General features: G+C 43.0%; 2 protein-coding genes across 41 annotated transcripts in view; one reads left to right on the forward strand and one right to left on the reverse strand.

The window, feature by feature from the left end:
- KEL (Kell metallo-endopeptidase (Kell blood group)) overlaps positions 1-12,940 on the forward strand; it is a 311,760-nt gene that overhangs the window by 1,112 nt on the left and 297,708 nt on the right. For 32 of the 37 annotated variants that reach the window (XR_007402597.1, XR_007402598.1, XM_049094736.1 and 29 more), the window contains exon 3: positions 11,358-11,479. The exons of the other annotated variants lie outside the window; for them this stretch is intronic. The gene's annotated coding sequence lies outside the window, so the exon portion shown is untranslated. The remainder of the gene's footprint in view (positions 1-11,357; positions 11,480-12,940) is intronic. 37 annotated transcript variants of the gene reach the window in all.
- Positions 75-1,999, reverse strand: TMEM139 (transmembrane protein 139). 4 transcript variants are annotated; one of them, XM_049094784.1, is made up of 4 exons: positions 1,901-1,963; positions 1,193-1,320; positions 697-946; positions 75-477 (listed from the first exon to the last, which is right to left on the reverse strand). In XM_049094784.1, the coding sequence occupies exons 3-4, from the start codon at positions 927-929 to the stop codon at positions 87-89; spliced, it is 624 nt and encodes a 207-aa protein (XP_048950741.1). In that variant the 5' UTR covers positions 930-946; positions 1,193-1,320; positions 1,901-1,963; the 3' UTR covers positions 75-86. The 4 variants fall into 4 exon arrangements, with proteins under 4 accessions (XP_048950741.1, XP_035556094.1, XP_025289598.1 ...); XM_035700201.2 differs by lacking the exon at positions 1,901-1,963 and adding an exon at positions 1,457-1,873; XM_025433813.3 differs by lacking the exon at positions 1,193-1,320 and having other exon boundaries at positions 1,925-1,999.

Consider the following 12,940-nt stretch of genomic DNA (forward strand, 5'->3'; position numbering starts at 1 on the left):
TCCCTGACACATCGCAGGCCCTGGGAAATGCTGGTCGAGTTCATGAATGGGTCTGGTGCAGAGATGATAGATCGCAGGAAAGTCTTTTAAGGGGGCGTCCAGTTGTTTTCAAAGAAAACATTGTCATCAGGTTGACCAAAGCTGACATCATAGGCAGGGGGAGGAGTCAGGGGCTCCAATTTGGGGGGCACCCCCAAGCTCTGCAGATCAGGGACAGTGGACGTGACCCGGGGTCCCCGAAGCCGAAGGCTGACTGGAACTCTTCCAGAGTTTTGTGGGGTCATAGATCCCTCTGAGCCCACTCGCCTTTCCAATCTGGCTCTATCGGGCCCCTCTGGGTGGCTAGGCTGTCCTTCCTCAAGTCCTGGGGGGATGACAACACTGCTGTAGGGCGGTGGTTGATCGGACTGCTGAGGGCGGCATTGTGATTCCACCACAGCCTCTTCATAGGTTGGCACCTCAAAGGCTTCATTGTCACTGAGGGAGAAGAAATAAGGTCACTGGGGGCCTCCTGAAAGGAGTCTGTTTTCGCTTTACTGTCTTCTAGTAGCAAAAGACCCACCAACCCCTGACCCCACTCATTCCCTCACTGATACCAGTAACAGGAAAGCAGAGCTGTACACCTGAGAGACTAGCGGACACGGGGAATAAGGGTCCATTGTGCATTCCTAGGATTCAGCCCACCCCTTAACTCACCGTGCATTGCCTGAGGCCCCTGTGCTCTCCGTCTGCCTTGATCGGTACCCCCATTCCAGAGAACAGGCCAGGAGGCAGACAAGGAAGAAGACACCACCCAAGGTGAGAAAGAAATAAGCAACAGGGGCGATGTCTGGCTTTATGCCCAGTAAAGCCAGCCCCAGGAGGAAGGAGGCACAGCACAGGAAGAGAAGCGGCTTCTCCAGTCTCCCCCACAACTGGCTTGGCACCATGGCCCCTCCCCAGGCTCCTGCAAAAAGACAGATGTGTCTCAACCCGCAGTTGGCATCCCAGTGGGGTCAGATTCCAAAGTAACCATCTTAGACACCTTAGGGTTTTAGGTTCTTCAATCTCAAATCAAGTAAATAGCTCAAATACATGATCTTCAGGGTTCCCTTCAGTTTTGTGATTCTCTCTAGGATCACACCGTTGTCCCAGGATATCAGTATGTGTGGGGTAGCCAGGAAATAAGCCCAGGTGCCTTCATGTGACTTACTGTGTCGTGGCCCTGCTTTCCTTCCTTCTTCCTTCTTCTCTGCAATCTCCCTTCCAGCTCTATCTTTCTACACCATCCAAGACCCAGTCCCGGCTGGCCCTGCCTGGAGCCTGAGTGCTCAGCAGCATCTGTGGAATCCAGGTGATGAGGCAGGCCCTACCTTTTCTCTGTAATTGCTCAGTACTGGATCTCCACCCTAACCCCACCCCCATCTCCCCAGTCAGACCCCACTGGGGAGGGAGGTTGGGGAGGAGCACCACTTACCCTGGTCCAACCCCATCTTCCCGTTTCCTCTACTCAGCCCATGCTCTGGTTGCGGGACAAAGTACACAGGGATGCAGCAAAGCCACAGGGACACAACTATGTGAGAGAATCTTACAAAGGCCTAGGGCAATGGGCAGAGGCCTAGATAACTCCTGATCCCTCCATATCTGCCAAGGTATCCCATCTTCTACCGGCCTTAACTCAGTAAGCTCAGATTTTAAGTTTCCTGTCTGTAGTTACTGCAAAGGCTGGGAGGCTCCTGGGGAGAAGCCTTCTTTTCCCTCCGGAACACAGCAGCAACATCTAGGCAGCAGTGCCCCCAAAACAACCTATCAGGAATTTCCTGAACTCTGCATAGCAAGAAAGCACAGACTCTAGATAGGGGCCAGACTCCCCCCTGCTTGAACTTTAACCCCAATCCCATGGCCCTCCCACTGTTCTCACCAGCGTTAGGAATTCCTCCCTCACCTGTCTGGACCGACTCCACAGAAAGTAGGTTGTACGGGAGCCTAGGGGAGCCGGAGGAAGAGGGGGTGGAGCCACTGGGCTCCACCCATTTTTCTGTTCCAATCCCTCAATTCCTGCCTAGGCTTCCTCCTCCCCTTTCTGGTTACAGCCGACCTGCTATTGCCCCACCTTGATTTTTTTTATTTTTACACTACTCACCCCCTACAGTGCCTTAATGAGCGTGCTCCTGCACCCCCCTCCCCACCCCAGTGATCTTTGTACTTAGGATCAGAGTTATATTCAGTTTCTTCATCTCTTCTCAATGTGCACTGTATTCCGAGTAGTTTGTCTTCTATTTAGGTTATATATTTTAGGCCTGGAGCAGAGGCCATGGCTTATTTAATCTCTAGATCACATAGTGCTTTGCGTGGTTTGCTGTGGGCATGGAATGGAGTGTCTTGCTTCAGCTGCCAAAGGACCATTTCTTTGAACTTATTTTCTGCAGGGGCTTAAGTCATTTTTGTGTATGCTTCTTGGCCCAGTTAACTCTTGGTCTTCAAAAGCCATGTCCAATGATGGACGTGATGCCTACTGTGGAGGCTGTCTGCCCAGTGTAGCCACGGCATTCATTGCTACCTCTGTTCAAGCCGTTAGCTGCTTATATAGTAATTTTCTGTTTACATTCCTTTCCTCCACTGTGAGCTATTCAAAGTGAGTGATCAGTTGCAATAATTTCTGAATTCCTGCAGCTGACATGGTTCCTGACACAAAGTACGTGCTCACTCAACGCATCAGAAGGCTATCATTCTACCTGGTTTCACCACACACTGGAGACCCAGGATCCACTGTTTTAAGGGGAATCTTGGTAATAAGTCTAGGTGAGGCAGGTGCTGGGAGGTTTAGAGAGGATGGAAGCATACTTTACTCTTGAGACACAGGACACAAGGCCGGGTTCCAAGCCTTCAGAGTGTTACCATTAGCTACACCAAGGGGAGTAGGAGATGATGGGGCACAAATCTAATTCCAAGGTCAGTCATGGGGCACAGCCAGAGCTGCAGGATCAGAGGATGTGTGTAGTGTGTGAGTGTGTGTGTGAGAGAGAGACAGAGTGGGAGAGAGAGGAGAGAGGAAGGAGGGAGGGAAAGAAGGATGAGGATGAGGATGAGGGTGCCTGGAGTGGAATGCAGGTGTGTATACAGTGGGATGTCTATGATGATTCTCAGACCAGATGGAGGAGATGTAACAGGAAGACTGTGCTAGTCCAAATGAGCTGTGTCTCTATAGGAAGTGGGAATGGAGAGTGGGGGGAAAGCTGGTTGTTGATTTGTTTACACCAATTTCCATACTGTTCATCTCATAAAAGGAAAGTATGACTTGGATCAGAAGGATTTGCATCTGGGGTGCCTGGTTGGTTTAGTTGGTAGAGTGTATGACACTTGATCTCGGGGGTCACAAGTTTGGGCCCCTTGTTTGGTGTAGAGATTACTTAAAATCTTTTTAAAAAGAAGGATTTGCATCTACAGTTAATATATTAATAGAAGGAAATTGCGAGTGAGTTCTGGATAGGGAGATGGGGCAGGGGCTGTAGGCTGAGAGGCAAGGGAGTCAAAGAAGGGGGCTGAATGTCTATTGTGTGAAAGACACTGCAGTTGGGAGAATGAGATCTTTGTAGCATAAGACTCTTGGTTGCCAGAAGGAACCTACACTAGAGAGACTTGCTAGTTAAGAATCCGTTCCAAGTCAGGAAGGCTGGACTGCTGGCTGGCTGTGCCGTCAATATATTCTCTATCAACAATAATTTTAAATGGATTTTCTAAAAATTCCATTTTTTAAAAAACTGTTACTATTTGAGAAGGATTGAGTGAGTGACTGTGGGAAGGGGCAGAGGGAGGGGGAGAGAGAATCCTCAAGCAGACTCCCTGCTGAGCTTGGAGCCTAATGCAGAGGCTTGATCCTAGACCCTGAGATCAGGACCTAAGCTGAAATCAAGAGTTGGCTACTAAACCCACTGAGCCACCCAGGCATCCCTAAGAAATTCTATTTGTTAAATATAAAATCTTGCAAAGTATTTAAAGATTATAAAGAAAAAAAATCATCCACAATCTTATTATCTTAACATGGCCACTTAAAATTTCTGCACATTTCTTGTAATCTGTCCCCCCCACTGATGGAAGTGCTCTCTGGTTGAAATCAGAGTATATATGCCATTTTGTATTTTTAAAAGATTTTAAACATTGTATCACATATAATACACATTTTGATACGGTCTCTGTTGTGGTAATTTTTAACAGCCACAGAAATACTTTTTTGAATGGATGTATCATAGTTTAACATACTGCTATGTTACTTGGTAGCATTGAATTTATTTTTTCTTTCTTTTTTTTTTGGTCATCAAATGTTTCAAGAGACAGAAAGTAGATTAATGGTTGCCAGGGGCTGGAGAGAGGGAGGCACAGGGAGTAACTGTTAATGGATTTTTTGAGGGGGTAATGAAGATGTTTAAAAATCAGTAGGGGGTGGCTGGATAGTTCAATCAGTTAAGTGTTGGCCTCTTGATTGCAGCTCAGGTCATGATCTCGGAGTCGTGGGATAGAGCCCTGCATCAGGCTCCATATGTAGTCTGCTTGGGATTCTCTTTCTCCCTCTCTCTGCCTCTCCCCCCTCCCCCCCAAATCAGTCAGTCTTTACAACAAATTAGTAGTGATGCTTGCACAACTCTGTGAGTATGCTAAAAAGGACCCACCGAATTTTTCACTTTAAAAGGGCGAATTTATGCCTCCATAACACTGTTTAAAAAATGATGCTACAATGAACCTCTTCTTATGTGTAGTTTTTCCTTCTATTTGGATTATTTCCTCCAGTTGACTTCTAAGAAATGTCATCATTGAGACAAGAAATGTGAAGAAAGCTCCTATTTCTCTGAATACTTGTGGCCACACTTCCCAAAGGTTTTGCTTTCCTTTTTTTCATCAACTTAGTATCCTTAGCAATATATGAATGCTAAAGATACTATTTGTCATTCTGCTTTCTCCTTGCCTGCCTCTACAAACCACTCCGTTAGAGGTGAGATTAGTGCCCTAGGCCAGCCCACTATGCCCATCTCATTTTGGGAAGTGACAGTGAAGGGAAGTGGAAGGTGGGGGGCAGGGTGGGAGGGAGAAGTAGAGATCTTTGACAGACTTCCTGTGAAGGGTAGCTCAACTAACGCACACTTCTCTGTTTCTCCATATTCTTGTGATTTTGTGTTTCTGAATCTGAGTCTGTAGCCAGCATGTGTGGAGTGATTTGTACTGCTCACTATGCTAAATGCTTTACACAAACAGTAATTTAAAATGTCGTAAGAGGGCAGCCCGGGTGGCTCAGCAGTTTAGCGCCGCCTTCAGCCCAGGGCGTGATCCTGGAGACCCGGGATCCAGTCCCATGTCGGGCTCCCTGCATGGAGCCTGCTTCTCCCTCTGCCTGTGTCTCTGCCTCTCTCTCTCTCTCTCTCTCTTTGAGTCTCTCATGAATAAATAAATAAAATCTTTTAAAAAATGTAATAAGTAATTGCTATTATTATATTTCCTAGGTAAGGTGAAAAACTTGAGGAAAATGTAGTCAAAGGTGGGACCAAGATTTGAACCTGTAGTTCCAGTTCAGAAACCTGGCTCTTAAACACTATGCCATCCAACTCTAAGCACTCTTTTTTGGCTGCTTTCATAATGATAATTTAACAAAACACCTATGACATTCTCAGATCATTACTCTGGGGTCTTCCCTGGAAGAGTGGTTAGGTGCTATTTTCTCCATTATTTGGCATCTTAAGAATGAGGCTAGCTTTCAGACAGCAAAGGCAGCTAAAGAGATTTTCAGATTAAATAAGTTTATCAATATATAAGGCAAGAAAGAGAAATTAGAATTGTAGGCTCTGTATCAGGATATTTATCTTTTATGAGCTAATTGAGACTGATTACAAATGTGAGACTTTTACTTGAATAGCTCCAGAAGCCCAATGTGCTGGTGACTTGTTAAAAAAAAAGGGGTGTAGGTGAAGGGAATACACATGTGTGTTTGTGTGTGTAGAAATGATTTGGCCGTATCTGATTTAATCCTTAATAACAATCATGTGGGATAAGTCTGGTTATCATTTTTCTTTTTTTTTTTTAAATTCTTATTTTATTCAATGGTTTATAATCTGTTGCTATCATTCTTTATTGTCCCAGATGTGAACAGTGGGAGTCACTTCAAGTTGGCTCCTGTGCATTTTTTAAAAAGATTTTATTTATTTATTCATGAGAGATACACAGAGAGAGGCAGAGACACAGGCAGAGAGAGAAGCAGGCTCATGCAGGACTCGATACCAGGACCCTGGGATCATGACCTGAGTCGAAGGCAGACCCTCAACCACTGAGCCACCCACGTGCCCCTGGTTATCATTTTTCATGTTACAGAAGAAACCAGCTCAGAAAGTACATGATTTGTTTCATTAGAGTCAAACTCAGAATCTTGCCCTTTTAACTCAGTTGAGAGTGTTTCTCTTTGGGTTTGTTGCCTTACCCACAAACTCTTTCAAGCATGTATGGAAGGTAGATAAATGATTTAATAACATGAAGTACATCAGAAATATCATTGATATTTCTGGGATGGAAATGCTTCCAATAAATGATGAATTCTCAAGTATGTAAGAATAAATGCACATTTTCACTCTCATCAACTAGTTGTAATACTGCACCAAGCTCACTGGGAATGAACCAAGTGAATATGAGGTTCAGGCTGTCCCTCCAGCTCAGCTATTCAGCACTAAGCTACAAAAAGCGATGCTCATATATGAGAATTGAGTGTGGTTGTTGCCCAGGGACAAAAAAAGCATTGTGTTTATGAGCTGTCTACTTATAGCGGCAAAGGAGTCCCACATGAGTGTCCCTAAATAAAAGAAGACAGAGTGGCACTTGGGTTGTGATTAAGCACATATTTTTAGAGGTGTACAGACCAGTTTTTAAATCTCATTCCTACCACTTACTGTGTGACCTGCTGTGAGCTATTTCACCTTTCTGCATGCGTGAAAGTAACTAGAATTAAATATCAGTTAACTTTTTCTCTTTTGAAATAAAATTTGTCTACAGTGAAGTGCAGAGATTTTCAATAGACCGTTCCATAAGTTTCATGAAGACTTGCACTTGTGTAACTCAAAGTCTAATCAAAATACAAAGCATTACTATCATCCAGAAAGTTCCCTCATGCCCTCTCCCTGTCAACCCAAATAGGCAACAATTGTTTTGGTTTCTTTCCATCTTTTATACTCTTGAAAATGGTTTCTATTTTCTGGAACAACGATTAATTTATTTAATGATAACAATCAGTAACCATTTAGTTATCCAACTGATAACCATTTAGTTTCCAGGATTTTGCAATTCCTACATTTTTTTAAAAGGATTTTGTTTATTTATTTGACAGAGCGCACATGCACAGACAGCGGGAGTAGCAGGTAGAAGGAGAGGGAGAAGCCACCTCCCCACTGAGCAGGGAGCCCAATGCGGGACTCCATCCCAGGGTCTCGGGATCACAACCTGTGCCAAAGGCAGACACTTAACAGACTGAGTCACCCAGGCACCCTACAATTCTTACATCTCTGTGCATGTTTTTGCTCATATGTATAAATTAGAAAAATTCCTGAAAGTGAAGGTTTTGATAGATATTGCCATTTGCTCTCAAAAGGAGTTATAAAAATTCACTCTAATGCTCACATTGCAAGAATATCTGTCCACACCCTGATCAACAGTGAGTTATCAAACTTGGATTTGATAAATTGTTACTGTTCACTTGCTACACAGGACACTCCAAGGTATATTCGGTAGATCTGAAAGGAATTTTACCCTCAGAGAGTTTACTGTTTATAAGAGGAAAGGCGTGTACATAATTAATTGTAAGACAGGGTACAAAGTGACAAGGAACAAAGTGCTGCTGGGATTCCCAGGAGAGACGTGGTGCTCCAAGGGGTGGGGATCAGAGTGCATCATGGATAAGGATGGGGTTTGTTTATACTCCTTTTACATCTACTCATTATGCATGGAGTAGATAATACTTATATCATTGATTGGTAATTAGTGAATATTTGCTGATGTAATGATTCATGATCTTCTGATCCCTTGATCCTCCCTCAATTACCTCTCCACCTTTCCCAGTCTTTTTGGTCTGGCATCAGCTGGAGCCAGCCATACTCTTGAACTTAGGCTTGGCTGACAGACGAGGGAGTTGGTCTGATCCAAGCCAAGGGTTTCAGTTTTCCCTGGTCCCCTGTGGAGACATTGAAGGTACTCTCTGGGATTAAGGCCATGGGATGAGTGAGGAACAATGGTCTAGTTGGTCACCCAGCCGCCAATACCCTTTCCCTGGCGTCCAAGCAGCTACTTCTTCCTGCTTTTACTTTTGCTTATACCCGGGAATCATAGTCAGATGAAGGACTATAATTCCTCTGAGGAGAACGATGAATGGTGGGCCCTAAGTTCATCTTACAGCTGGATTCCTGCTTTCTTTGTACACCTCCCCAGCGGTATCCTTTCCTCCAGTCCCCATTCAGCTTTTCTATTTAGAGACTTCCTGCATCTCCCCTTGAACTTAGTGATCTCCTCCTTTTGCCACCCACATTGCCTTTTTCCCTTCTCTCACTCACCTTGTGCTCTTTTCTTTGGCCCATTTATTTGATAAGCATTTACTTAGCATGTATAATGTGCTTATAGGAGCAGCTACAGTACATAATTTGTGAGGTCCCATGCAAAATGAAAATGCAGGGCCTCCTAATTGAAATTAAGAAGAATTTCAAGACAAAGTAGAGCATCAAACCAGTTATGAGGCCCTGTATCAGTTCACAGGTTGCCAAGTCTATGAGGCTGACTTTATGTGCACAGTACTGTGGGGACATGCTGAGAATGTATAATATCACAGAATTAAAATCTCAGCACATTAAAAAAAAAAACCCTTGGCTTGGATCAGACCAACTCCCTCGTCTGTCAGCCAAGCCTATGTTCAAGAGTATGGCTGGCTCCAGCTGATGCCAGACCAAAAAGACTGGGAAAGGTGGAGAGGTAATTGAGGGAGGATCAAGGGATCATTTTTTTTTTTTTTAAAGTAATCTCTACGTCCAACGTGGAGCTCAAACTCCTGACCCTGAAATCAAGAGTTGTATGCTGTACCAACTGAGCCCCCAGTTACCCTCCTCAGGACATTTTCAAGACACTTTTATTATGGAAATATCCCAACACATGTAAAAGAGGAAAGGACAGTATAACAAGCTCTTTGTGTACTCATCACTCAGCTTCAACTATTATGTTTTATCTACTTTTTCCACCTTCCCTGCTTTTTAAAAGGCAGCATGTCACTTCTACCCTAAATGTTTCAGAATGCAGTTCTGACTGATGAGAATTTATCTGTACACAGCCACCCTGCCATTATCACACTTAATGAAATTAATATTAATTCCTTGGGATCACCTAATATTCAATCCATGTTATCTTCCCCCAGTTGTCTCAAAATGTGTTCTTCCAGTTTGTACATTCTTTTAAAATATACTATTGAGGGGGCACCTGGATGACTCAGTCAATAGAGCATGTGATTCTCAGGGTCATTGAGTTTGGGCCCCACATTGGGCATGGAGCCTACTTAAAAAACAAAAAAGGAGTGCCTGTGTGGCTCAGTTAGTTAAGCGTCTGACTCTTGATCTCTGCTCAGGTCTTGATCTCAGGGTCCTGAGTTTGAGCTCTGCATTGGGATCCACACTGGGTGCGGATCCTACTTATAAACAATTAAAGACAAATTTAATTAATTGTTTATGGGCAATATGGACATTTCAAAAACAGTCTAGTTAGGAAATGGGCAAAAGGCATGAACAGATATTTCATTGAAGAGGATGTATAGATGGCAAAGAAGCACACAAAAAGCTGTTCATTAGCCCTTAGGGAAATGCAAATTAAAATCACGATGAGATAGCACGACACACCTATCAGAATGGCTAAAATTTAAAAAAATAAAAGAGGAATAACACCAAATGCTGGTGAGGAGGCAGAAAAACTGGATCGCTCATGCACTTCTGGTGGGAAGGTTAAGATGGTTTGGCCACTCAGGAAAACCGTACTGGTTTTCTAATACAACTAAACATCTACTTGCCATATGATCCAGCAGTTGTACTCCTGGACATTTACCCCCCAAAATGAAAATTTGTATGCATCCGAAAACCTGTACAAGAATATTCACAGCAGGTTTGTTTGTAATAGCCCCAAACTGGAAACAACCTAAGTGTCCTTCAACAGGTTAAACAAACCGTGGCATATCCCTACCATGGAATACTACTCAGTAATAAAAAGGACAAACCACTGAGACACACAACACCTTGTGAGGGTTTCAAGGGAATTTGCTGAGTGAAAATAAATCTGATTCCATTTAGATAGCACTCTTGAAATGACAAAACTATATGAAGAACAGATTAGTCATTGCCAGGACTTAGGGAAGTGGGGAGGGCAGAAGGTGGCTGAAACAGAACATGAGGACCCCTTATGCTAGAAATGTTTTGTATCTTGACTGATGGTGGCCACACATACAGTTCAATTGTTTAGAACTAAATACAGACACACAAATGAGTGCATGAAAAACCAGTGGAATCTGAATAGGGTTGATGGACTGCATCAACTTCAATTCCCTGCTTGTGTCATAGTGCTGTAGTTATGCAATATGTTACCATTGGGGAAACTAGATGCAGGGTATATTGAGTCCCTCTGAATTCTGACATTCGTGGGTTAAAAAATATGGACTTTTCTGGTTGCACACACAAAAAACCAGAGAGTAGGCATGGAAATGACAAAGGGGAGACTTTTCACTTGATAGTTTGCTGGGTTTTTTTTCTTTTTGTTTTACCACATTCCTGTGATGCTTTTTTGTTGTTAATTAGTACTCGTGTTTTAGGTCTGTAAAAAAAAAATATAATTCTAGAAATTTTACTTAAGAAGTTTGTTTTAGAAGCACGTTATTTGGTAAACTTGGAATTTGAATTATAGTGCAAGAAATAAACCAATTTCTTTCTGGAACTGAACTCCAAGTATTGACATAACTGCAAATTTTTCATTACATTGCAACTGTTGAGCAGAAGGGGAGGAGAGGGAGAAACTAATAATAAGTGTGAAACTCTTTGGGTTAAAAGAAGTGTTTATTTAAAAATCACAGCTGCATTTGGGGACTTCCCCCTTTCTTATTATGATGGTTAATTTCATGTCAACTTGACTGAGCTAAGGAACACCCAGAGAGCTGACAAAACATTTCTGGATGTGTCTGTGAGGGTGGTTTCCAGAAGAGTAAAGAAGGTGGCCCTCACTAGTGTGGGAGGACATCATCCAATCTATGAGGGCCTGAATGGAACCAAAGAAGTGAAGGAAGGGCAAACTTGGCTCTCTCTGCTTGAACTGAGACATCCATGTTCTGTTGCCCTCAGACACAGGTACTCCTGGTCCTCAGACTTTTGGATTCTGGGTTGGAACTGCACCACTAGCCCACTTTCCTGGGCCTCCAGTTTGCAGACGGCAGATTGTGGGACTTCTCCACCTCCATAATCATGTGAGCTAATCCCTGATAATAGATCTCTTTTTGTATATATCTATAAATACACTCTTGTTTGTTTCTTTGGAGAACCTTGACTATTGGATTCTCTTTGGCAGAAGTTCAGACATCATAATCTAGATCGTGTTTGTAAGGTTTAGTCTAGAAATTGTCTCACTCCTCCAGAATTAAATTTGCCATCAGATTAGGAAAGGAGGATGTTAGACTCTTTGAAGGAAGACTGGGCAGAGCTAGGAAATAGACATCTACAATACAACATTATGTCACATTAGCGTGGCATAGGATTTAGGATTAAGGTAAGCAGCCAATAATGTTTCAAAAACAATGGGAAGGGGATGCCCGGGTGGCTCAGGGGTTGAGTGTCCGCCTTTGGCTCAGGGTGTGATCCCGAGGTCCCGAGATCGAGTCCCGCATTGGGCTCCCTGCATGGAATCTGCTTCTCCCTCTGCCTGTGTCTCTGTCTCTCTGTCCGAGTGTTTCATGGATAAACAAAAATAATAAAAAGCTCTTAAAAAATGGGAAGGATGCACAATTGTGCCCTAATACGAATCTACAAATTGTTTTATTTTCTCATTTAAATAATTTTTTTTTTGTCAGAATAAATGCTCATTTCAAAAAGTACACAAGGGAAATGGAAACATCTTGGCATATTTTATTCCAGGATTAATAAATTAATGTCCTCTGTAATGAGTTTTTATACATCAAGATATAAATGAGATTGTACTATATATAGTTTCATTTTTTTTCTGACTAATATTATTATATCTTAAGCATTTCTGCCTGGGTGGTACAGTCGGTTGAGGGTCCGACTCTTGGTTTCGGCTTGGTTCATGATCTCAGGGTCATGAGATCAAGCCCCTTGTGTTGGGCTCCCCACTTGGTGAGGAGTCTGCTCGGTGAGGATTCTTTCTCTGCCTCTCTTGCTTGTGCTTTCTCCTCTAATAAATAAATAAGTAAATCTTTTATATATATAGATAATTCTTCTATTATATTACTACACATATATAAAAATTTTGATGGCTATGAAACATTACATCCTGGATGTACCATAACTTATTCAAGTATCCCCCTATTGTTACATATGTAAGTTAGATGATATCACAAATAATACTGAGAAGGCATCTTTTAAAGATTTTTTTTTATTTTATTTATTTATGATAGTCACATAGAGAGAGAGAGAGAGGCAGAGACACAGGCAGAGGGAGAAGCAGGCTCCATGCACCGGGAGCCCGACGTGGGATTCGATCCCGGGTCTCCAGGATCGCGCCCTGGGCCAAAGGCAGGCGCCAAACCGCTGCGCCACCCAGGGATCCCATGAGAAGGCATCTTTATTCATAAAACTTTGCCTTCACCACCGTGCTCTCAGCATATATGAGAATTTCTATATACTTGAATATATAACTTGAATATATGAGAAGTAACATTTTAATTTGCTCTTATGTAAACTATTAGACATGT

This window comes from Canis lupus, chromosome 16 (assembly GCF_003254725.2).
Source record: "Canis lupus dingo isolate Sandy chromosome 16, ASM325472v2, whole genome shotgun sequence".
Lineage (NCBI taxonomy): Eukaryota > Metazoa > Chordata > Mammalia > Carnivora > Canidae > Canis > Canis lupus.